Source organism: Cyanistes caeruleus, chromosome 13, assembly GCF_971803275.1.
Source record: "Cyanistes caeruleus chromosome 13, bCyaCae1.hap1.1, whole genome shotgun sequence".
In the NCBI taxonomy this organism is placed as follows: domain Eukaryota; kingdom Metazoa; phylum Chordata; class Aves; order Passeriformes; family Paridae; genus Cyanistes; species Cyanistes caeruleus.
The window spans coordinates 16,405,441-16,423,869 of record NC_141713.1 but is presented as its reverse complement, the minus strand read 5'-3'; the positions used below and the strand labels follow the sequence as shown (position 1 = coordinate 16,423,869).

General features: G+C 43.1%; 1 protein-coding gene and 2 long non-coding RNA genes across 3 annotated transcripts in view; 1 reads left to right on the top strand and 2 right to left on the bottom strand.

The window, feature by feature from the left end:
* Window positions 1-18,429, bottom strand: part of LOC111933836 (uncharacterized) — a 34,571-nt gene that overhangs the window by 14,775 nt on the left and 1,367 nt on the right. Inside the window, exons 2-4 of the long non-coding RNA XR_015275880.1 lie at window positions 13,168-13,299; window positions 11,875-12,071; window positions 10,714-10,937 (exon numbers count right to left, since the gene is read on the bottom strand). This is a non-coding gene — a long non-coding RNA (uncharacterized LOC111933836). The remainder of the gene's footprint in view (window positions 1-10,713; window positions 10,938-11,874; window positions 12,072-13,167; window positions 13,300-18,429) is intronic.
* On the bottom strand, window positions 759-3,529 carry LOC147650733 (uncharacterized). Its single transcript, XR_015275878.1, has 2 exons — window positions 3,339-3,529; window positions 759-3,231 (listed from the first exon to the last, which is right to left on the bottom strand). It is a non-coding gene; the product is annotated as an uncharacterized LOC147650733 (long non-coding RNA).
* Window positions 3,465-5,377, top strand: LOC111934214 (C2 calcium-dependent domain-containing protein 4C-like). The gene is made up of 2 exons (XM_023934172.2): window positions 3,465-3,676; window positions 3,955-5,377. The coding sequence occupies exon 2, from the start codon at window positions 4,010-4,012 to the stop codon at window positions 5,306-5,308; it is 1,299 nt and encodes a 432-aa protein (XP_023789940.2). The 5' UTR covers window positions 3,465-3,676; window positions 3,955-4,009; the 3' UTR covers window positions 5,309-5,377.

Here is an 18,429-nt window from a genome sequence, read left to right as displayed (position 1 = left end):
AAATGAAATTTCAGACAATCTATTTCTTCATGGCAACAAAACTGTCACTCTCTGTTTTCACCCTTTCTGCTCCAAAAGACCAAAACCAGCACCTCCACAAAAACCTGAGCCTTTTCCCAAAGCTGCCTGAAGTTTGCAGGGCTCTTTACATTGATTCCTGGAATCAGATTCCTTTTACCACTTTCAGATTAATTAATGGATTCATTCCCCCCACCACTTACAGTCCAAGGGATTGTTGTTCTCCAAATATTATCTGGGCATTAAGAGCTTTGAGATAAGGGAGGCAATCATAAATTATCTGTATGAAGCTTTGCAGGTCAGGGCCATAGCAGGCCCTGTTTTGTAAATGGAAAGCAAAAGGGGAACACAATCTCATTACTGAAAATACTCCTGCAGAAACACAACCTAGGGGACAGAAAGCCACAATCCAGAAATGTGGAAATTTTAGAAAAAGAACTGTCCTTTTGTACACAGAAATGCTAAGGACAGTCTAAGGGTGAAAAGTCTAACTTTGAACTTTGCTTTGAAGGTTGAACTTCAGTGTACCGAAAGCATCATCTGTTTCTTAATGAGATGCTGCTGGTTAGAGAAACTACTCTGAAATGTATTCTGCTTAAAGGTATAACTCTCATGACTACATGCCCTACCCTTCAAGATATTGTGGCAAATTCCACCAGTATGCTGTGCCACCTTCAGGTAGAAGAAATGTTCAACTAAATTTTACTCTTCAGAGGAAAAAAATTATTCTTCAGTTATTGGTGAGTTTTCTTTTGTAATATTTAATTTGCAATGACTAGATAGAGCCGACTGGAGTAGTTTGTAGTCTTAACTCCTGCTAATCAGGAATATTTCCCAGTCAGATCTGAAGTCAAAGTGTAGATGAAAGCTTCTATAAACAACTAGAGATTCACTGGGTATCACTTTCTAATTAAAACAATTAGAGAGTCTCTGTCCATCATTGTTGGATATTGCTACTAGATCATATCCATATTTTAATAAATCAATTTTAGGTAATATAATGCACAGCCACTGCTGTTGATTTAAGAATGGTGAGCTGTTATGTGCTGTCTCATCCAGGACTGCCATTCATATCTCCCCCTTTCACAGCAGAGCCATAAGTTTGGGAGTTTTTTTGTCTTTCCAGTCGTTTTGTCTGTGTCATTTTGAGGGAGTGTTTTCCCCTCCCCTGGCGCACATCCTCCAAGGGCTGTCAGCTACTGAAAGGGTTCTCCTTGTAATTCCGGGCCCTTGAACCAGTCAGCTTCAACATGTTTTGGATTCTGATGCATTACCCCGGACCTCCCCGGCCTCCCGCAGGGGGACAAGGTGTGGACGGACCTTTCCTCAGCCGGGCCACAGTGCCCGGAACGGCAGGAGATAAATAAATACCAGTAACACACAAAGGAAAACTCCCGACTTCCTCCTGTGTCGGTAGGAGATTGCATTATTTTACAGCCCCTGCCCAGGTCCCAGGGTTTCACCTGTTGTTGGTACAGGGGTTGTGATGAAGACTTGCCACAAATTATGTCCGGTTTAAAAGTGGATTATTGTAAGCACATTTTTTACAGCAACAGGAAGCCTTGTTGGCAGCATGTTTTAATTATGCTCTGAAGGTAATCAAGGACAGAGAATCTGTTCTGAACACAGGAAGCTACATATACACATTCGAGTGCCTATTTCCATGGGACAGGTCAGCTACAAGTGCTTAAGTGCTGCTGAACTCCCAGCACGTGAGCAATTTAAATGTCTATAAAAGTGCAGGCTTTCATACGAAGGGGAGGATCCAGTGTAAGGCACCTGCTTCCTCTTTACACTTACTGTGATCAAGAGACTGATCAAGAGATTCTGGAAAAGCCCTAACTCTTTTCCCTGGTGGTAGAGGAAGAGTAAAGATAGTGAAGAGAAATCACGTACCTACAACAGGGCAGCTATTTTATTTCATCACTGCCTGATGCTAGCTACAATGATTGTTGTATATGAGCAACTTCTGTGATCTGTTACTGTGAGCAATAAGATTTCCACTAAAAGTGCTGTTTCCTAAATTTTTCTCCATGTTTAGAGTTTAATTTTTCTTTGGTATTAAAAGCAGAGGTACACATATTGGAATAAGCACACTTACTCTTTGGAAACTACATGGTATGTAACGCATGATACATGGTATTGCCTGGTCTGAATGGGTAACAGCCATAAGGTTTTGCTTCCCAAAAGAGAGCATCCCAGCATCTCCAGTAACTCGTCTTATTACACTGCTGTAAAGTCTCATGGGCTGCAGGAAGCACTGACCCTCTCCAGAAGTCCCTAAATTAGATTGGAGATTATTTGAAGCATACCCACATCAAGTCAGTTCCTCTAAGCAAACTACACGAGCTCCTACAATTGAAATGTCACTGGGATATTTGGGGTGTCCTGAAGCTTTTTACAAAGCACGGCAGAAAGAATTTTCTCAGATTTTAATCACTAGGAGATTATTATGGAAATGAAACTTGACTGGTATGAAACAAACAGGAGCGAGGCAGGGCTTACACCCAGAACACGGATGTACCCAACTTACCCAAATCTCTCAGCAGGTTCAAAATGTTCCCTGCCCCTGCTGCCCACGGGATTTGTTTTCTCTGAGCACATCTCCTCTATTTCAAGCACTCAGTAAACATGCACTTTAACTCTTGAGTGGAAAAGGGAAGGAGAGTGTTATTTGTCAACTATCCCTGTGTTACAGGCTTCAAATGAGTATTTAGCTAACCAGTTTGGCAGGCCTTCCTGGCTTTGCATTCGTATTTGCAGCTTGCAGAATAATTAAGGAGCCTGCAGAGGTCGGTTCAGGCTCTGCTGCGCTGCTGAGGAAGCTCATGGATCCCACCTGGCTTTGTGCAGGGTCTGTTAAGCGTCACGGGTGCCTGGGTTTTTGACATGCTGCTTTTCAAGGGGACTTGCAAGAGCATTTTGTGCCTTGTCTTTCTTCTCGCTGTATCTGCATTCCTGTTTCTGTTGTTGCTCAGTAGCAGTGATAAGAACAGTGTGTCAGGGTTCCGCCGTCTCGTGTTCTTTGCGAGTAGCGGAGGGTGGACACACATAAAGCCAAGTTCTTCAGCAATGAGCTGGAACACCGCAATCCCCACTTCATACTGCTCTAACGCTGGAAAGCTGCCAGGATCTCCCGAAGAAGAGAATCCCCAAGATCATGTTGCTTCTGTCCTGGGTTTGTTAGTTATCTCGAAACACCTCGGGACGCCTCTGTAAGTAGATAGGAATCAAAAAGAAACTGGAAGCGGGGAAGGAAAAAGGTCCGGGCGCGGGCAGTTCCCCCGCGCTCGCAGGAGAACGCCGAGCGCCGGGAGCACCTGCTGCTCTGTGGGGGCGAAAGGAAACGCTCAGAAAGCGCTTTTCCCTGAGAGGCCCCTTCTGCAAGCCCCTCTCCGCTGCTCCGGGGATGGCCCCGGTGCCCAGCAGAGCGTCCTGCCGGACCAGTGCCCGCTGTAGTCGGCAGGAGAGGCGGAGGTGCGGCGGCAGCCCCCGCCCCTTCCCTTCCTGCGCGGGGAGGCGCCGCCACGGCTACAAAAGGGCCGGCTCGGGCGGGCTGTGCCGTCCTGCTGCCGACAGCCAGCACAGCTGCTGCGGCCTGGGACACGGGAACAGCGCCTGGGGGCTGCTGGGAACAGCAAGGCTTGCACTTGTCAAGGTACGTCCTCTGCTAAGGGAAAAACACGGTGGGGGTTATGCGAGAGGTTCGTTTTCCTCTAGTGAGGAAACTCGATGCTGTTTTCTCTTTAGTGGTTTAGTTGCGTTCTTGCACCGTTTGGCTTCGCTGAAGGTAGAGTTCTGGGCAGGGGCTGTTTTGGACATAGGGATTGAAGGGGTTTATGCTAGTCCTGCCTTGAATGGCAGCCTGCGTGCCTTGCTTGGCAAGTGTGCCCAAGAAGGATGTTCATGTACTTTTTTCTCTCTGTGTGTCTGCAGGTGGATTTCTCCTTCAAACTTTTCCCCTTTGAGGACCTCCTGCCTAGCTACAGTGATGTGGTTCTTGGAGAAGATCAGAGTGTCACATGAAAATGGAAACCTCCCCAGCTCTTCTTTCCTGGGACTGCCACAAGGCCAAACCCTACCAGAAAAAGCCCGACTGAGGGCTGCTGCTTTTCCAAATGTGATCACTCCTGACAGAATCCCTGAATTCTGCATTCCCCCCAGGCTGACCAGCTCTGGCTCCATTAAGGGCAGTGGCTTCCACCAGGATCACAGTTTGGTGGATGCAGCTCTTTCCTCTGATTATAGCCCCAGCTCATTCCCACATCTCATTCAGGTGGAAAGTGTTGAAGAGGAGATTGCAGCCCTGGAGGAAGAAAGCACCAATGCAGACCCACAGTCCCAAGCAGCGCTGTCCTTGCCCCACTTTCCCAGAGCCCCCACTTCCTATGGCTTCTGCACTTTGCTGGAGAGTCCCCACACCAGGAGAAAGGAGTCCATCTTCCATGGTGATCCACACGGTGCTCTGCCCAGCCTGAGGCTGTCTCGATCCAGAGCTAACACCTTCAGTGGCAAAGCAAGTATGTCTAATCCCATTGCTGTCAGCTTTGCTTCTGTGAGACTGCCTCCCAAGCATCTCTCTCTGCACAGGCAAGGCGCCTGTGACAGTGACACTGCCTCTTCCAGTGATTCCTCTCCTTTTAGTTCTCCACTTCTCAGCAGGTCACCTCCCAGACTCTGCTCCCTGATCAAAGCACAAAGTCAGGAGGGATTGCTCTGCAAAGCACAGAAAGACAAGAGCAAATACAGCATGCCCAGGAACAATTCTCTGTCTACAGAGGAGAGCAGCTCCACTGATAACAGCCCCAGTGCCATCAGGAGGGCCTCCGAGGGGCTGCTTGGCATGCGGAGCTTTAGCACCTCCTGTTCTCCCATGTTTCCAGTGGACCTGACCTGCAGTCGGGAGAGACTGGTGGGAGAGAGCATCGTCGTCATGGACAAGGGAGGCGTGTTGAGGCTGTCAGCTGAATACTGCTCAGAGAACGAAAGGCTGCGGATCCGCCTCATCAGTGCAGAGGGTTTATATGATGACTCTGTAGAGCCTAAAAACATAAACTGCTGTATCTCCTTCTCCCTGGTGCCAAGGAAAACACAGAAGCAGAGAAGCACAGTTATAAAGAGAAGCAGAAATCCCATCTTCAATGAGGACTTCTTTTTTGACAGCATTGCAGAAGAAGAGCTGTACAGCCTGTCTGTCAGGATGAAAGCAACAAATAAAGGGTGCAGTATGAAACGGGATTATACCTTAGGAGAACGGGAATTGTCTTTAATGAGTATGCTGTCAGCGTAGTGCTTCAAATAGTCAAAAAAATTATCTTCTGAAAGTTTTCTACTAAATAAAGTTTTAGGTTGACTTTTACGTTGTTGGGGTGGTTTTTTTTAAGAATACTTAAAAGCACTGCCTTGCTTGGTGGTACTGTCATGCTCTTGTGCCTTGTGTTGCTGCTTAACACTTCAAACTCTGAGATATTAGGTGTTAAAAGGTGGCTGTGGAGCAGACCTCTGCCTGTAGAGTAGGACAGCAGAGGGGAGAAGAGCTAGTTTGCCTTTAGGATAAAGGATTAGACTGTTTCCAGGTCAAGGCTGTTCTTGTTTATGGCTTTCAGGCCATAAACATCAGGTGGAAGTGTTTTTCACTCTTCCTGGTCCCTAAGTGGGCAACAATCTGTGCACACAGTACACCCTGAAGTCTATTGCAGCTCCTTGGTACAGCATCAGTTCAATGGACCATTTTGGCAGCACTCATATTTGCACAAACTAATGTTTTAATGAGCCCTGTATTCAGAGGGAGAATGAGGTCTTTTACAACAGGTGGATGTGGATTCCCAAAGCCTGTGTAACTTGTTGAGGATAACAAGATCAGCTTCTGAGCAACAGCTAAAAGTCACTGGAGGCAGGGGTCTCTTTACACAGACCTACAGTATAAACACTTGAACAGCCTGGTTGAGGTTGCAGCATGGTCAGCATCAACCATCAACCGACCTTTCCATGGTCGGTTTCACAGCCTACAGAATTGAGTTGCCAGGTGATTGCATTCTGATCAGGAATGTACCTGAGAGCTACAGCCCTCAGCAATTGAGCTATTGAATCCTTTCTGAAGCTGGAGCAGATAAGATATCAGTGCAGCAGGGGCAAAGGACAGTTTGGGATCTCAGTGCTGAATTCCTGCTTCAGCTAATGATTTGATGCATACCCTGCTCAAGTCATTGTCATACAATTACTGCAATCAATCTGTCCTGTCACCAGGCGGTGAGTGGCTGAAGCAAGTGCTTCAGTACCAGGGGAAACACAAAGGTACAGTACTTCTGCATGCTTGAGACCATCTTCCCTTTTTTTTATTTTTTTAAATGAGCATTACTTCGGGCTGGGTAAAATGGATAAATTAGTGGGAGGAGGCAAAAGCATCTTGAAAGTCCAGGCCTGTTGCTGCCTCCCTAGATTAAGTTGCAGGCTTCATTATGTGAAGATAGATAATTCTTAATGGAGGAGCAATCCATGTAGGCAAGTGGCAGAGAAAACAAAGGTTTACTTTTGTGTTCCTTTTAGGCTGTAGAGATAGGGCCTTGCTAGTGCCCAAATACACATCTTAAAAGCTATTTCACAAAGATTTTAGCAGACTCTCCCTCTGGCCTATTCTGGCAAGAGTTTAGTTGTCTGCAAATCATGGGACTGCTCACAGGGAGACTATGGTATTCCTTGGCCAATGAATAATTTGATTCAGTTTCAGATGGAAATACTCCAGGAAGGATAGCAGAAAACTCATTCTGATAGCAGAAAAAGCCCAAAGGATGTTAACTGTGACCACAAGTGCTCAGAAATGCCTACTGCTAATCCTTGATCCAACCCACACGAGATGCTTCTAAAAACAGAATCCTTGTACAAAGGACAGCTCACACAGGTGAACAGCTGGGTGTATTCCCAGAAGCCAGCTGAAATAAAATGGAATGATAATCCCTTTGTGCTAAGGGAAGGGATTAAATGTACTCAGACACTGCTCAGATGGAGGTGTTACACTGTCACTTTCATCCTTGATTCCAGGCAGATTGACCATAAGGGAAAATTTAAAGGAAATGGGGAGAAGTGAAATTAAAAAGCATGACTTCAAGGAAGAATCAGTAATGTTGCAAAAAAATAAGTCAATTTAATTAGTTATTGCATGGGGTCTCCTGAAGAAAGGCAGAGGCTCCCTCTTCAGGCTTGTCACTCATCCACCATCACATTCTTAGCTCCTGGGGTTTAGGGGGTTTATACTCTTCACAGGTATACTCACATGGAGAGATTGTCTGAGATAATACAGAACAGTTACAGGCCTCAGAGGATCATGAACAGTCACACTGTGCCCTGTGCCATGCCAGTGCTGTCCTGCAGGGACACAGAATGATGGGATGGTCCAAGGTGGGGAAGGGGCTTCTGGGTGTTTATATCACCTGACTCCTGCTGGAAGCACGCTCAGCTCCGCCAGGTTGCCCAGAACCATGTCCTGTATTTGATTTATAGTGTCTCTGGAATGGAGACTCCAAAATCAGCTTGGGAAATGTAGTCCAGTATTTTACTACCTTACCAGCAGAGAAGGTTTTTATTTTTTCTGCATAAGTGAAATTTCCTGTATTTCAGTCTCATGGCCTCTTGTCCTGTCACTGGACACAGCTGAGTAAAACCTGGGTTCAGCCTCTCCATTCCCTCCCAGCAGATATTCATACTTATCAATGAGGTCTTCCCTGAGCCTTCTCTTCTGCAGTTACTGCTATAAAATAAATGTGCTTCTGAAGACTCATTTTTATCAGGCAGGAGAGGAGTTAAGTCCTTAAGAAGGTTCTCCCTTCCTGTCACAGGAAGATAGGTTTCCAGCTGGGCTCATCTGGTCAAGTATTTAAACAGGTGAAGGCCACCTCTTTGGCTGGTTGAAAGGAAATTCATCTGTCTTTAAGACTCTTTAAAAAATCATATATTTCTGAGAAAGCCTCATCAGAGATGTTTGAAGATAGGCCTGCAAGTTAGAGGGGGGCAAAGCAATGCAGTAGAAGACTTGCAGACCCAATTCAAAGGCAGAGTTTAAGCCTGGGAAGGACAGAGGGACTTGGCCTATATTTCTCTGGTAAATAATTTAGCTTGAGTTTTTTTCTTGATCATTTTCTTCTTCAGTATAAGAACTTTGAATTAATTACCCGTTCAGGTACATTAGACTAGACTAGACATGACTGTAACACCAGATGGAAAACAATTTTGGTGGGCTCCCCCCCATTTTAGTGTGTTGCTTTGTATTTTAGAGTATTTGATTCATTTTGAGGTTTTGGCTTATCAGGTGTTATTAACTGCAAAGCCATAATCCGATTTGAACACTTCAATTTTCCTGCCTGTTAGAGGGCATAGGACTTGTTTTCCTGTGCTCTTAGAGGTCAGCTAAGCTGTAAGTGGTGAACACCTACAAGGCTGCCTGTGCTGCAGCTGCTTTCCGTAAGCGTCAGCCTTACTGGGGCAATTACGTAAAACACCTGCATAAGCAAACAAAAAGGCAACTGGATACTTCAGCCTGGAAAAACTCATGATGCCTCAATGCTTGTATTAGAGTCAGCAGCAAGAAGAAAATCAACCTCCTGGCATTAGCAAACTCAGAGTTGAGAAATATTATCCTCAGAAGTTTTCACAACTTCTAAAATACCATGAATAAGTGAATAAGTGACTCTTTCAATCGAAACTCCTGTTTTGGGTAGTTGATCAGCTATGTTCAGTGGTGCTCACATGGTGGAAGATCACATCTCAATTTATATTTTAAAAAAACCCAAGACAATTGTTTGATGAAAAGAAGGTCTTTGTACCAAGATCCTGGGCTCATGTTCAACTAAGCAAATATTATTTGTTTCAGCTGCACTGGAAGTAATACTTTTGCTGTCCTTTCCAAAGGCAGTTGTTTTGAGCAAGCCTCTTCAGTTCTGGAGAAATGTTACTGCAAAGCAAGGCTTATGTTCTTCTTTCCAGAAATCCACTCAGGTTATCTCAAATACAATTTGAGCTGCAATATACTGAGGTGTGGTATGGTAGAACGTAATTACTGCAACTGAGTTCCTTTTCAGGTGAAATTCAGAAATAATGCCAAGGGAAGCAAATACGTATGACATAAAAAGCCTAACAGGACAGATCTGTAGACTGAGGATTAGGCACCATAGTGTCTGCATTATCAAATTCTGCTTATTGCATCATTTTTTTCTAAGCTGCTCCCATTTCTCAGACTGCCTTTGGAGAGGCACTGCTGAGCACAGCACCTATGCTACTTCTAAGTGCTTCATCTGAGAAGATTTTTTTTTTTCCCTTTTTGGGGAGGATGGTATTTCTGCTCCCAGGGCTTGGCTTTTCAGTCAGCCATAGTGACTGTGGTGAAAGGCTGAGCATATGATGGGGGCTAATGGGCAAAAATACTTCTATTTTTTTAGTCTGGGTAGTAATTGCTGTAGGTAACTCTTAGTTTCCTTAGAGAACTGATGAAAGAACAATTAGAGAAATATATCAATTTGTGGAAATCCTATCTGTGGATTGCCAAGCAGGGGAAGTTTTCCTGGAGAAATCTGTGCAATGGTATTGCTCAGTGTGAGGACCTTTCTTGCAGGACTGCTGGGGAGGTCATGCCACAAGCTGTGTGCTCACTGGGCCATCCCATGCTCACCACGCCTTTTCCAGCTGTTGGCAGCTGGGTAGCTGTCCTGCCTCTAGGCTGCAGCTCCAGCTTGCATGGGTGCCTGAATTGTGGACCATATTTGGCCAGGGTAGGAAATGTAATGACTCATACCTGTTGATAGCTTTTTGCAGCAAGATTAAAACAAAAAGTAGCCTTATATTCACAAAATGAATAGAATAATTAGATGCTATTTGTTTTCAAGTACTGTGTGCCCTGAACAAAAAAATGCATGTAAGTTTAATCTGCATATTTAAATGAAAGGCATTTCAGTTCAGACTTAATACTGGTGACTGTCACTGAAATGTACTCTAATATTATCAATAGTGCCATAGAAGCAAAGGCTGATGCTGAACAATCTGTCCTTGTAGCAGAGGTAAAATGAAGTTTAATGCTGTGGAGGGTCTGTGACCTAACCTTCTTTGCACTGAGGTGATTGATGGAAAACACAGGAGTGGTGCCCCAAAGCACATCTTAGCCTGGGCTGTGCACAGTGTTATGCTGCCTGCAGAGTGAGGAAAGGATCTACATTCTTTGAGTGTTTTGTGCCTCCATTAGGATTGATAGAGCAAGTCATGTTTTGTGCTGCTGCATCTTTGCATTTAGGGTATCCTTTTCAGAGGAAAAGAACCTCCAGTAGTTCTTTGCTCCTGTCAGAAACAGAAATAGCTATTGCCCAGGTTTCTGGTAATAGGTGGCAATGGAGGCAAGGTACTGGGAACTGAGCACAGTCAGTGGGATGAGAGGAAGGGTCCAAACAAACAGGAGTGAATAGAATTCACAGCCCTTTTTGTTTAGCTAACCATCACAGCTGACCAGACAGCTCTGTCTTCTGGTTTTGTTATTCCTTCTCCTGCTACTTTTCTCTTTCTGGCTATAAATATTCGACTGCTGCAAAATTAGTTATCCTGAGTGGTACAGTGAGAACTTGACCTTGTCAAGCATTGCATGTTCTAGACAGGAAAGAACTGAACAACATTTTCCACTTTACGTCTGTTCTGTTAAATCTAAATTATTTTTCTACTTACCTTTCTCAGCCTCTTCAGTGCAAAGTCAGGAAACATCTGAAGGAGCACAGGGTGAAGGAAAGTAATCTGAAAAACCTTAGAGTTGCTTCTTTTTAGTGGGAGGACAAGACAAATTTCTGTGTCTTCATTACGTTGCTATGATGAAGGGGAAAGGGGCAATCCATTACACCACACAGAACTCTAGTTCCACAGGTTTCTTCTATAGCATGTCCAATTCAACGTCACTGAAATATAAACATTAACACAATCCATTGACAGAGCACAACTTGCTCAGGTATACAAAGCAGAAAACATTTAATGAGGAAACTGGTGATAGTAAAGTACATCATAAAAACACAATTACTGACCTCCTAATTTAATGAAGCATTGAGCCTCATTGGAACAAGGAGTTTGTGCAATAGAATAGTTTAGGAAATAAGAGACCTATTTTTATTTCCCAATACTTTAAAATGGTTCTAGGGGTGAAAACAAAACAAAAAAGGAAGGCCATGGTGATGTCAAACTAACTGTCCAGGTGAGGAAAGATTTTGGATTTGCTAATTCAGGATGTGCCTTGGCCATATGGGGTTTTCCTTCCCTCCTATTCCCCCATCCCTTCCAGTTCCTGAGTCTCTCTATACAGGCATCAGTGTTACTAATAATGTAACAAAATTGAGGTGAGAGGGAAGCACACAGGCAGACTCTATGTCCCTGCTCAGCGTGTATGAAAGCAGATTCATAATTTATGCAGCTGCTGAATAAATCCAGGCACCAGTGCCTTGCAATGATTAATTTAACACAGCTTACTTAGCAATGACACCACAAACAATAGCTAATGGCAGGTTGTTTCACTCTTGTAAGTGCGTATTAGCTGTTACTTTTAAGAAAGAACAAAGGACTGAAAGTCTGTTTTTCCTAGTCAGTCTGACAGATAAAATGGGAGGTTGCGTATTTCTGGCTTTTCCCACATAATTGCTCAGGTGTGTGTTGGCTGCTTGAAGCAGCTGTGGCCTGCAAAGGAGAGGGTAACAGCTACCCCCATGCACGATTAGGGCTCACTATAATGTACAATCAAGGTGAATGCTTATCTCTTTCATGAGCCCAGTGGGTACAGATAGCACTCAGCCAGGCTGCCAGTACCACCAGGCTTGGTTTGTTTTGGAATTAACAGTTGCTTCACACCTGGGACAAAGCACCCAGCCTCCAAGTGCACCTGGACAAATGTCGTGAAGACCACTTAATGCCGTGAGCTGCTGATGTTTCTGGGTGCAGTTTTGATTTACCAAACAGGTTCTTGAGGCAAGGTTGGCCAGTTGGGTTCATCAGCTCTGCAGTGAGCATACTTCCCAGACTGCCTCAAAACAGGCAGATCACTGGACCTGCCATGAAAAAAAATTAACTTGATTTAAAAATACTTGTAACCTGTAATTGAATGTTTTTGTCAGGGAAATTGCCAAATCCTCATTTCACATGAATAGATATGTGAGTCATTACAGTTGAGCATGTTTATTGTACATGGCAATTCTTTTCAAAACACACATTTAAACAGATGACTTATGCTGACTATTAATGCAGTTCCTGCAATTAAGTTCAATCTGAACGAAGCAGACAGAGGCTGACATTCTATTGACATCAAAGCTGCTGTAATGCATCTTCTCCCCACAAATGTTCAAATTTGGATCTGCTACTACAGCCTACTGAAATGTCAACTGTGATAAGTCACAATGCAACTGAAGAGAAGAGATAAGGTACCTGGTGTCTTCCTAAATTACTTTTTTACAGGGATTTATTATTTGCATATTCATGCTGTTACATTTCAATGGTGAAAGTTCATGTTTGAGCAAATTGCTAGAAATAAACACAGCAGGAGGAAGAAGCTTGTCTCCCTGTCTCTACAGATGTGTTGAGCTCAAACCACACTCAAGTGAACTCCCCACCCAAGGAACCCGAGTCCACGGTGGTGCTCTGCCCACAAATGCTGCTGGCAGGTTTATGGTCCAGCAGGCAAATGACAAAAGACAGGAATGGCCACAAACCTGGTGAAACCCAAAGCTCTTGTAGTGCAGTGTTGTTTTGAGGCAGGATATTGCAGCTCAGGTGACACAGTCTGAGGTTGCTTTGGGGCTTCCTGATATGCTGTGTTTAAAAGTGCCAGACAGGTTTTTCATCTAAGAATTTTTAGCAGTGTCTTTGGAATTTATATAAACATTCATTCCTGCAGCAAAGCGCTTCATACTTTAGCTGTGCACTATGTGAAAAAGTGTCTTGGCTTCTTTTGGACTAGCTACTATCTTTATTTGATAATCTGCAAGTCTTTCATTGGAAGAATCACTGAACAATTGTTCCCTACTCACTGTATTTTGTCACCAATCATTTTACAAGTCTATTCTATCATCTGGTGTATTTTGCAGCCTGAGGGATTCTACGCTATTTTTATCACTTTTCCCTGTATTAATGCATCAATAATTTACTTACCTATCTCAGTCATTTCCAAACACCTGTCTGCAGCAGGTAATGTGTTGGCCCTGTAGCTGGGTTTGTATGGCTGCAATTCAGCAAAGAGGATACCCAGCCTCTAGTGATCCCTTTAGGAGTTGACTGTGGCTTCTGAAATGACACAGAAGAATGGGTGTAGCTAGGTTTAGTGAATTAGAGTAAGAGGAATGGTTTAACAAGCATACCATGTCTGTTAGATACTGCTTGCCTTCCCCTCCTTCCTTGGTACTCTCCTAAAGCAAATTCCATCTTTACTACTCCTTCTACTCCAATGTTCACTTAGATTTAATAGTGGGAAAATACATTCCATACATGTCTTTAGAAAGAGATATTTTCAAATGTCCTTTCATTATTCAGTAGCAACTTTGTAAACATGCATGGGAGCAGCTTTCATACAGCACAGGGCTGTGCAGTAGTTATGCTATTTTTCCTATCTGCTCTAGCAGGCCCTGTGACACACATTCTTGAAAGACCTCCAAGTGCCACTGCATGATGCTGGACAAGGCTGAGGTTGAAGCAGAACAAGGTCCCTTCTATTTCCAAGTCTGGCACATGTTCAGTGTTGCAGGCCTGGCACTGCCCAGCAGTGAAACAGCAGTTCCATATTGGAACTCCACCATCTGTTGGAGCAGAGAGCTCATTTGCAATCAACTCATGCAGATACCCAGGCAGCCATAGTCAACGATCTAATCAAGTCTGAACATCAATACATGCAACCTAAACCACAAATCATCACCATTCTTTGAGTGGAATTCATTGCTAGAATTAAAAAAAAAAACCCACTATATTTTTGGGAAAGACTCTCTGAGGAACAACACGAAAGCTCTCTGAGGAACAGCATGCAGTGCTTAAATCTCTTCTGATTTTTTTTAATTAGCTTTAACAAAATTTACACCTCATGAAGAAGAAGAATAGCTATATACCTCATTACATAAGTTCTGACCTTTCATTTCAGTGAATATATTATAAAAGTAATGAACTTTACAGAGTTATTATTTTAGCACTTTCAGATATTCTGTAAAAACCAAACCAACCCTCCAAAAGCTCACACCACAACCAACCCTCCCCCCTCCAAAACACAACTCCAAAATCCCCCAAACTCTCCAAAAATCTAACCCAAACAACACTTCACCTTAAACCCCTGCAAACTCATATACACTCTGTCACAAAGCCAGTGAAATATCCTGACAAGAGGAGATTTTCTCTCTAAAAAGCTATAGTTAGTATTTTAGCTGACCCACAGTTCTAGAAAGGAAGTCTTGAACCCAAAGGGAGAACAGCCTGGATGCTTCTCCAGTAAGATGTAACTACAGCAACCACAAGGCACAGCTATTTGTCTTTACAGAAAGAGAGGAGCAAAGTTGCGCTGTAGCTTGATTAAATATTTGTGAAGCTGATTTAACATCCTTTCGCCAGGTGAACGTATCATGCTCTAAACAGCTGTGTAAAAATAACCTATGAAAACAGATTTTTTTTTATAACTTTTCTTGAAAAATGGCTCCAGAGAAGTACAGGTAATGAACAGGTTCCAGAAACATTAGGAAGCTGAATACAGCTCATAAAGCTGGTTATTTAGGTTGCTTGATATTTCTTGTCATTTGAGCTGGATTTCAGTCATTGATAACTTTGTCAAATCACAAGTTCTTGTTCTCATGTTTTCTAACCTGGATGTTAACCTCAGACTGTATTTCAGTCAGAAAACTATTTAATTTTCCTTGTTTCTGATCAAGCTGTGTATACATGAACTCTAAAGAGTAATTAAGCCTGTTTGGCCCACGTATGCAAACAGAGTCAGACTTTGCCCATCAAAGCTGCTCTGGGCCCAGCACAGAGCTTCTATTTTTTTGTGCTTACATTGATCCTGTGCTAGAACATGATGGATATATAAGAAGGAGTAGTGAAGACCAAGATGAGGGAGGGGTCACCTCAGGGTGCTGGTAGGATATGGCAGCCCTCTGCAGGAGTGGGTAATGACTCTGGGAAGACAGTGGTGGCTGGGGGCACCAGCCCAGCTGGCCAAGGACTCTGCAGGAAAACAGCTCAAAGAACTGGGGCTCTGAGAAGACAAAAGAGGGAGGAGAGTCAAACTAGCAGAAGAGGTAAAGCAATGGAGATTTGGGAGGGATTGTAGTGGCACTGGTCCAGGTAAGAAAATCAACAATAGCAGTTGACAACAGCAGTTTCTCAAGCAGCAGAACCAGTTTCTTGGGTTTGAGGCTAAAATATCCCAGATTAATAGAATTTGTTTTTTGATGTGAGTTTTCTGAAAGTTGTTTTGAAATAACCTATTTCAACAGTATAACATTAATATGATTGCTACCATCACAGGAAGCAGATGGATCTTTGCTTGAGCAGAAGCTTCCCAAGTTATTCTTGAAGGATGTTGGGAGTGGGAAATTGTTGGTCAAAGAGCAGGGGATGATGGGGGAAGGCAGCTTGGGTAGTCAATTTGAGTCAGAGGAAATCTGAAGAATGCTATTGGTCAGCAATGAAAGCCTGCAGGTTACATGCATTCATTGAAAAAATTCTCAAATCCAAATTATAATTGAAGGGAAAATGGCCACCTTATGGCCACCACGTTTCTTGAATTTTCCTCCTTACTGTATTAAATAAATTATATCATTTTGCTGGTGCCTTATTTTTAGCTTCTTGTTTTTAAGCTTATTGGCATTTCCTCCAGTCCCATAAAAACTAATTTACTGAGAGATTATAAAATAGTTAGTTTGTGTTGATTTAGGCAGACATTCAGATTCTGCCCAACATTGATCTCTGCTTCCCTTTGACTTGTAGATAAATGCAACAAACTTTCCACAGTCACACGGGTAAATAAAGATCTTTACAGATAGAGAGATTATTGTAGTCCCCTTTGAAAAGTTGTATCATACTTCAAAACAGCAGCTCTCATTTTAACTTTGTGTCTGCTGAGCACCAGTAGCATTCCAGGTCTGTGCTTCCATGTTCTGCACTGCCAGCTATAAGGAATGCAAGTCTTTCTTGGTCTTTTTTGATAAACTGGCAGGCCATAAATCTTGATACTCAGATAGAATTAGGTGTGAATGATGATCAGATTTTTATTTTGTGGTTTGTATTAATTTTGTGGTTTGGTCATGTGTCATCTCCCCCCTGCCCCAAGCATTTGCTGCAAGTGAACAAATTTTGCTTTTTCCATCTAGTGGCAGTCTGTCTGCATGTGTCAAAGCACCAGCAGGTTTTGTCCTTGCTTGTATGCAGAGTATGAACCATCATTCAGGGAGACAGCTTGTGAGGTATCCTGGCCATGCTGCCAGCTGTGGCACAGTGGAGTTGTCCTTTCTTCTTTATCATTTGCCTTTGGCAACTGAGCATGTAGAAAGAGGTGGTGCAAGCAGGATACACACACCTTTAAGCTACAAAGCAATTATTTGTTGCCTTATGAACATAGCTGAGACTGACAAATTTCCAGGCTAAGGAGAGCTGGCAGAGGCCTGACAGCAGCAGGGGAAAACAGTGTTGTCTTGTTCCCTGGTACTGGCTCACCCTCAGAGCTGCTGAGTTGCCATCCTTGAATCCCTGATTTTGATTTAGGTCTTTATGCCTTTCCAGGAAGTGAAATCCTCCATCTCAACAATCTTGCCTCTACCTGCAAAGTCCTTTTTCTCAGCTGACACACAGTCTCACAGCTGTTGGTCACAATTTGCTGGTTTTCTCGGAAGTCCGAGTGAGGATTATGCTGCTGTACTTTAAGACACAGGCTCAGGTTACAGACAGCTGAAACGAAAGGAGGAAGGTAACAGAGGAGCTCTAGTATCTGTGGCTGTGTGCTGAGCAGGCTGGTTGGTCTGGGAAATCTGGCACACTCACACACCCCCGACTCTGTGTGGGCACAGAGCTAAGAGCCCATGGCTCTGCGAGGTATTGCCTGTAAGAGGCAATAAAGCCTCTTTAGCCAGGGTTAAGGAACTACAGAGATCTAAGCAGGCCTTTTGCCATTTTGTACTCCAACCCTTTCTCCTGTAAATCTCATTGCAGTTGCACAGCTATTGTTTACCCTCTTTCATTATTTGTTGCCTTTACCTATATGAGCATAAAGCTTGCTAAGGGTTTTTCATAAAGGTTCATCTCTGGACCAGCCTCAGGACTAACAACAGTAGATCAATATGGCCAAATTTCAGATCACTCTGTTTTGATTTCAATTTAATCAACAGGATTATGAGCTGAGGTTTGCTTTCAGCTAGTTATGGACTGTCTCTGCAAACCAGTACTGTCTGATTTTCTGTGCTGACCAACAGACAAGTTAATTGTGCACTCTGGACACCACCTGTGGAACCCAGTCCTCTCCAAGAGGGAAATCTTTAAATTTATGTCCTCTTCAGAGCTAGTATTCATCCCTCTATGCTACAAAGGAAAATCTCAGAAAGAATCAAACTATGTATTTTAGGTTAGGCAACTAGAAATTATTTTTTTTTTATTTTTAGTTCACCTGAGAAATAATTCTTCTTTTTTTCTTTTTTTTTTATATTTTTTTAGTTCATCTGAGAACATGTAATAATTTATGTGCAGATTGTATTTTTCAAGATTATTCTTCTGCATCTACTGAAGTTTTGGGGTTTCCGTGTAATCTGAGCACATTTTCTTTCATTAAGAAGTAAAAACCTAAACTGCTGTAAATATACCTAAGTTGCCATTTCTCATCTTTATGGTATGTAAATGGATTGTATTTTGGAGTTTGAACTATTCAAATCCCAGTCTAAATTCTATGGCTACATATTCTTAGTGATTCTTACATATTCTCTAAAAGCTATTGTTATACAAAATATTTTCTAAGTGAAAAGATATATTTCTATGCAGTTTACTAGCATTAATTATGGAAAAAATTGGAAAAAACCTTTTTTTTCCAATCACAGCCTGAAAAACTCCTATATGATTGAACTGACTGATGCCTTTATTAATTATGAGATGCTTTTATCCTTTCCTGACTATACCGATTCCCAGAAACAGTGGTGCTTGTACACACAGTTTAACTCCCTTGTAAACACACCCATCTGCTCAGTGTTTTCCTTCCTGCATAACTTTTACCTCAGTGGTAAAAGCAGCTCACTGAGGGCATTAGGCAAGAAATACATCTGTTCCTGCAGATTGCCTTGTTAAAATGAAATGGGAAATCAGGCGATGGTGATTCTCTCAGCCGATCCCGATGTTGACAAATGCCAGCTAGAGTTCAAGGGTGTGGGTGACAGGACACTTCAGTTACTCTACCTTAAA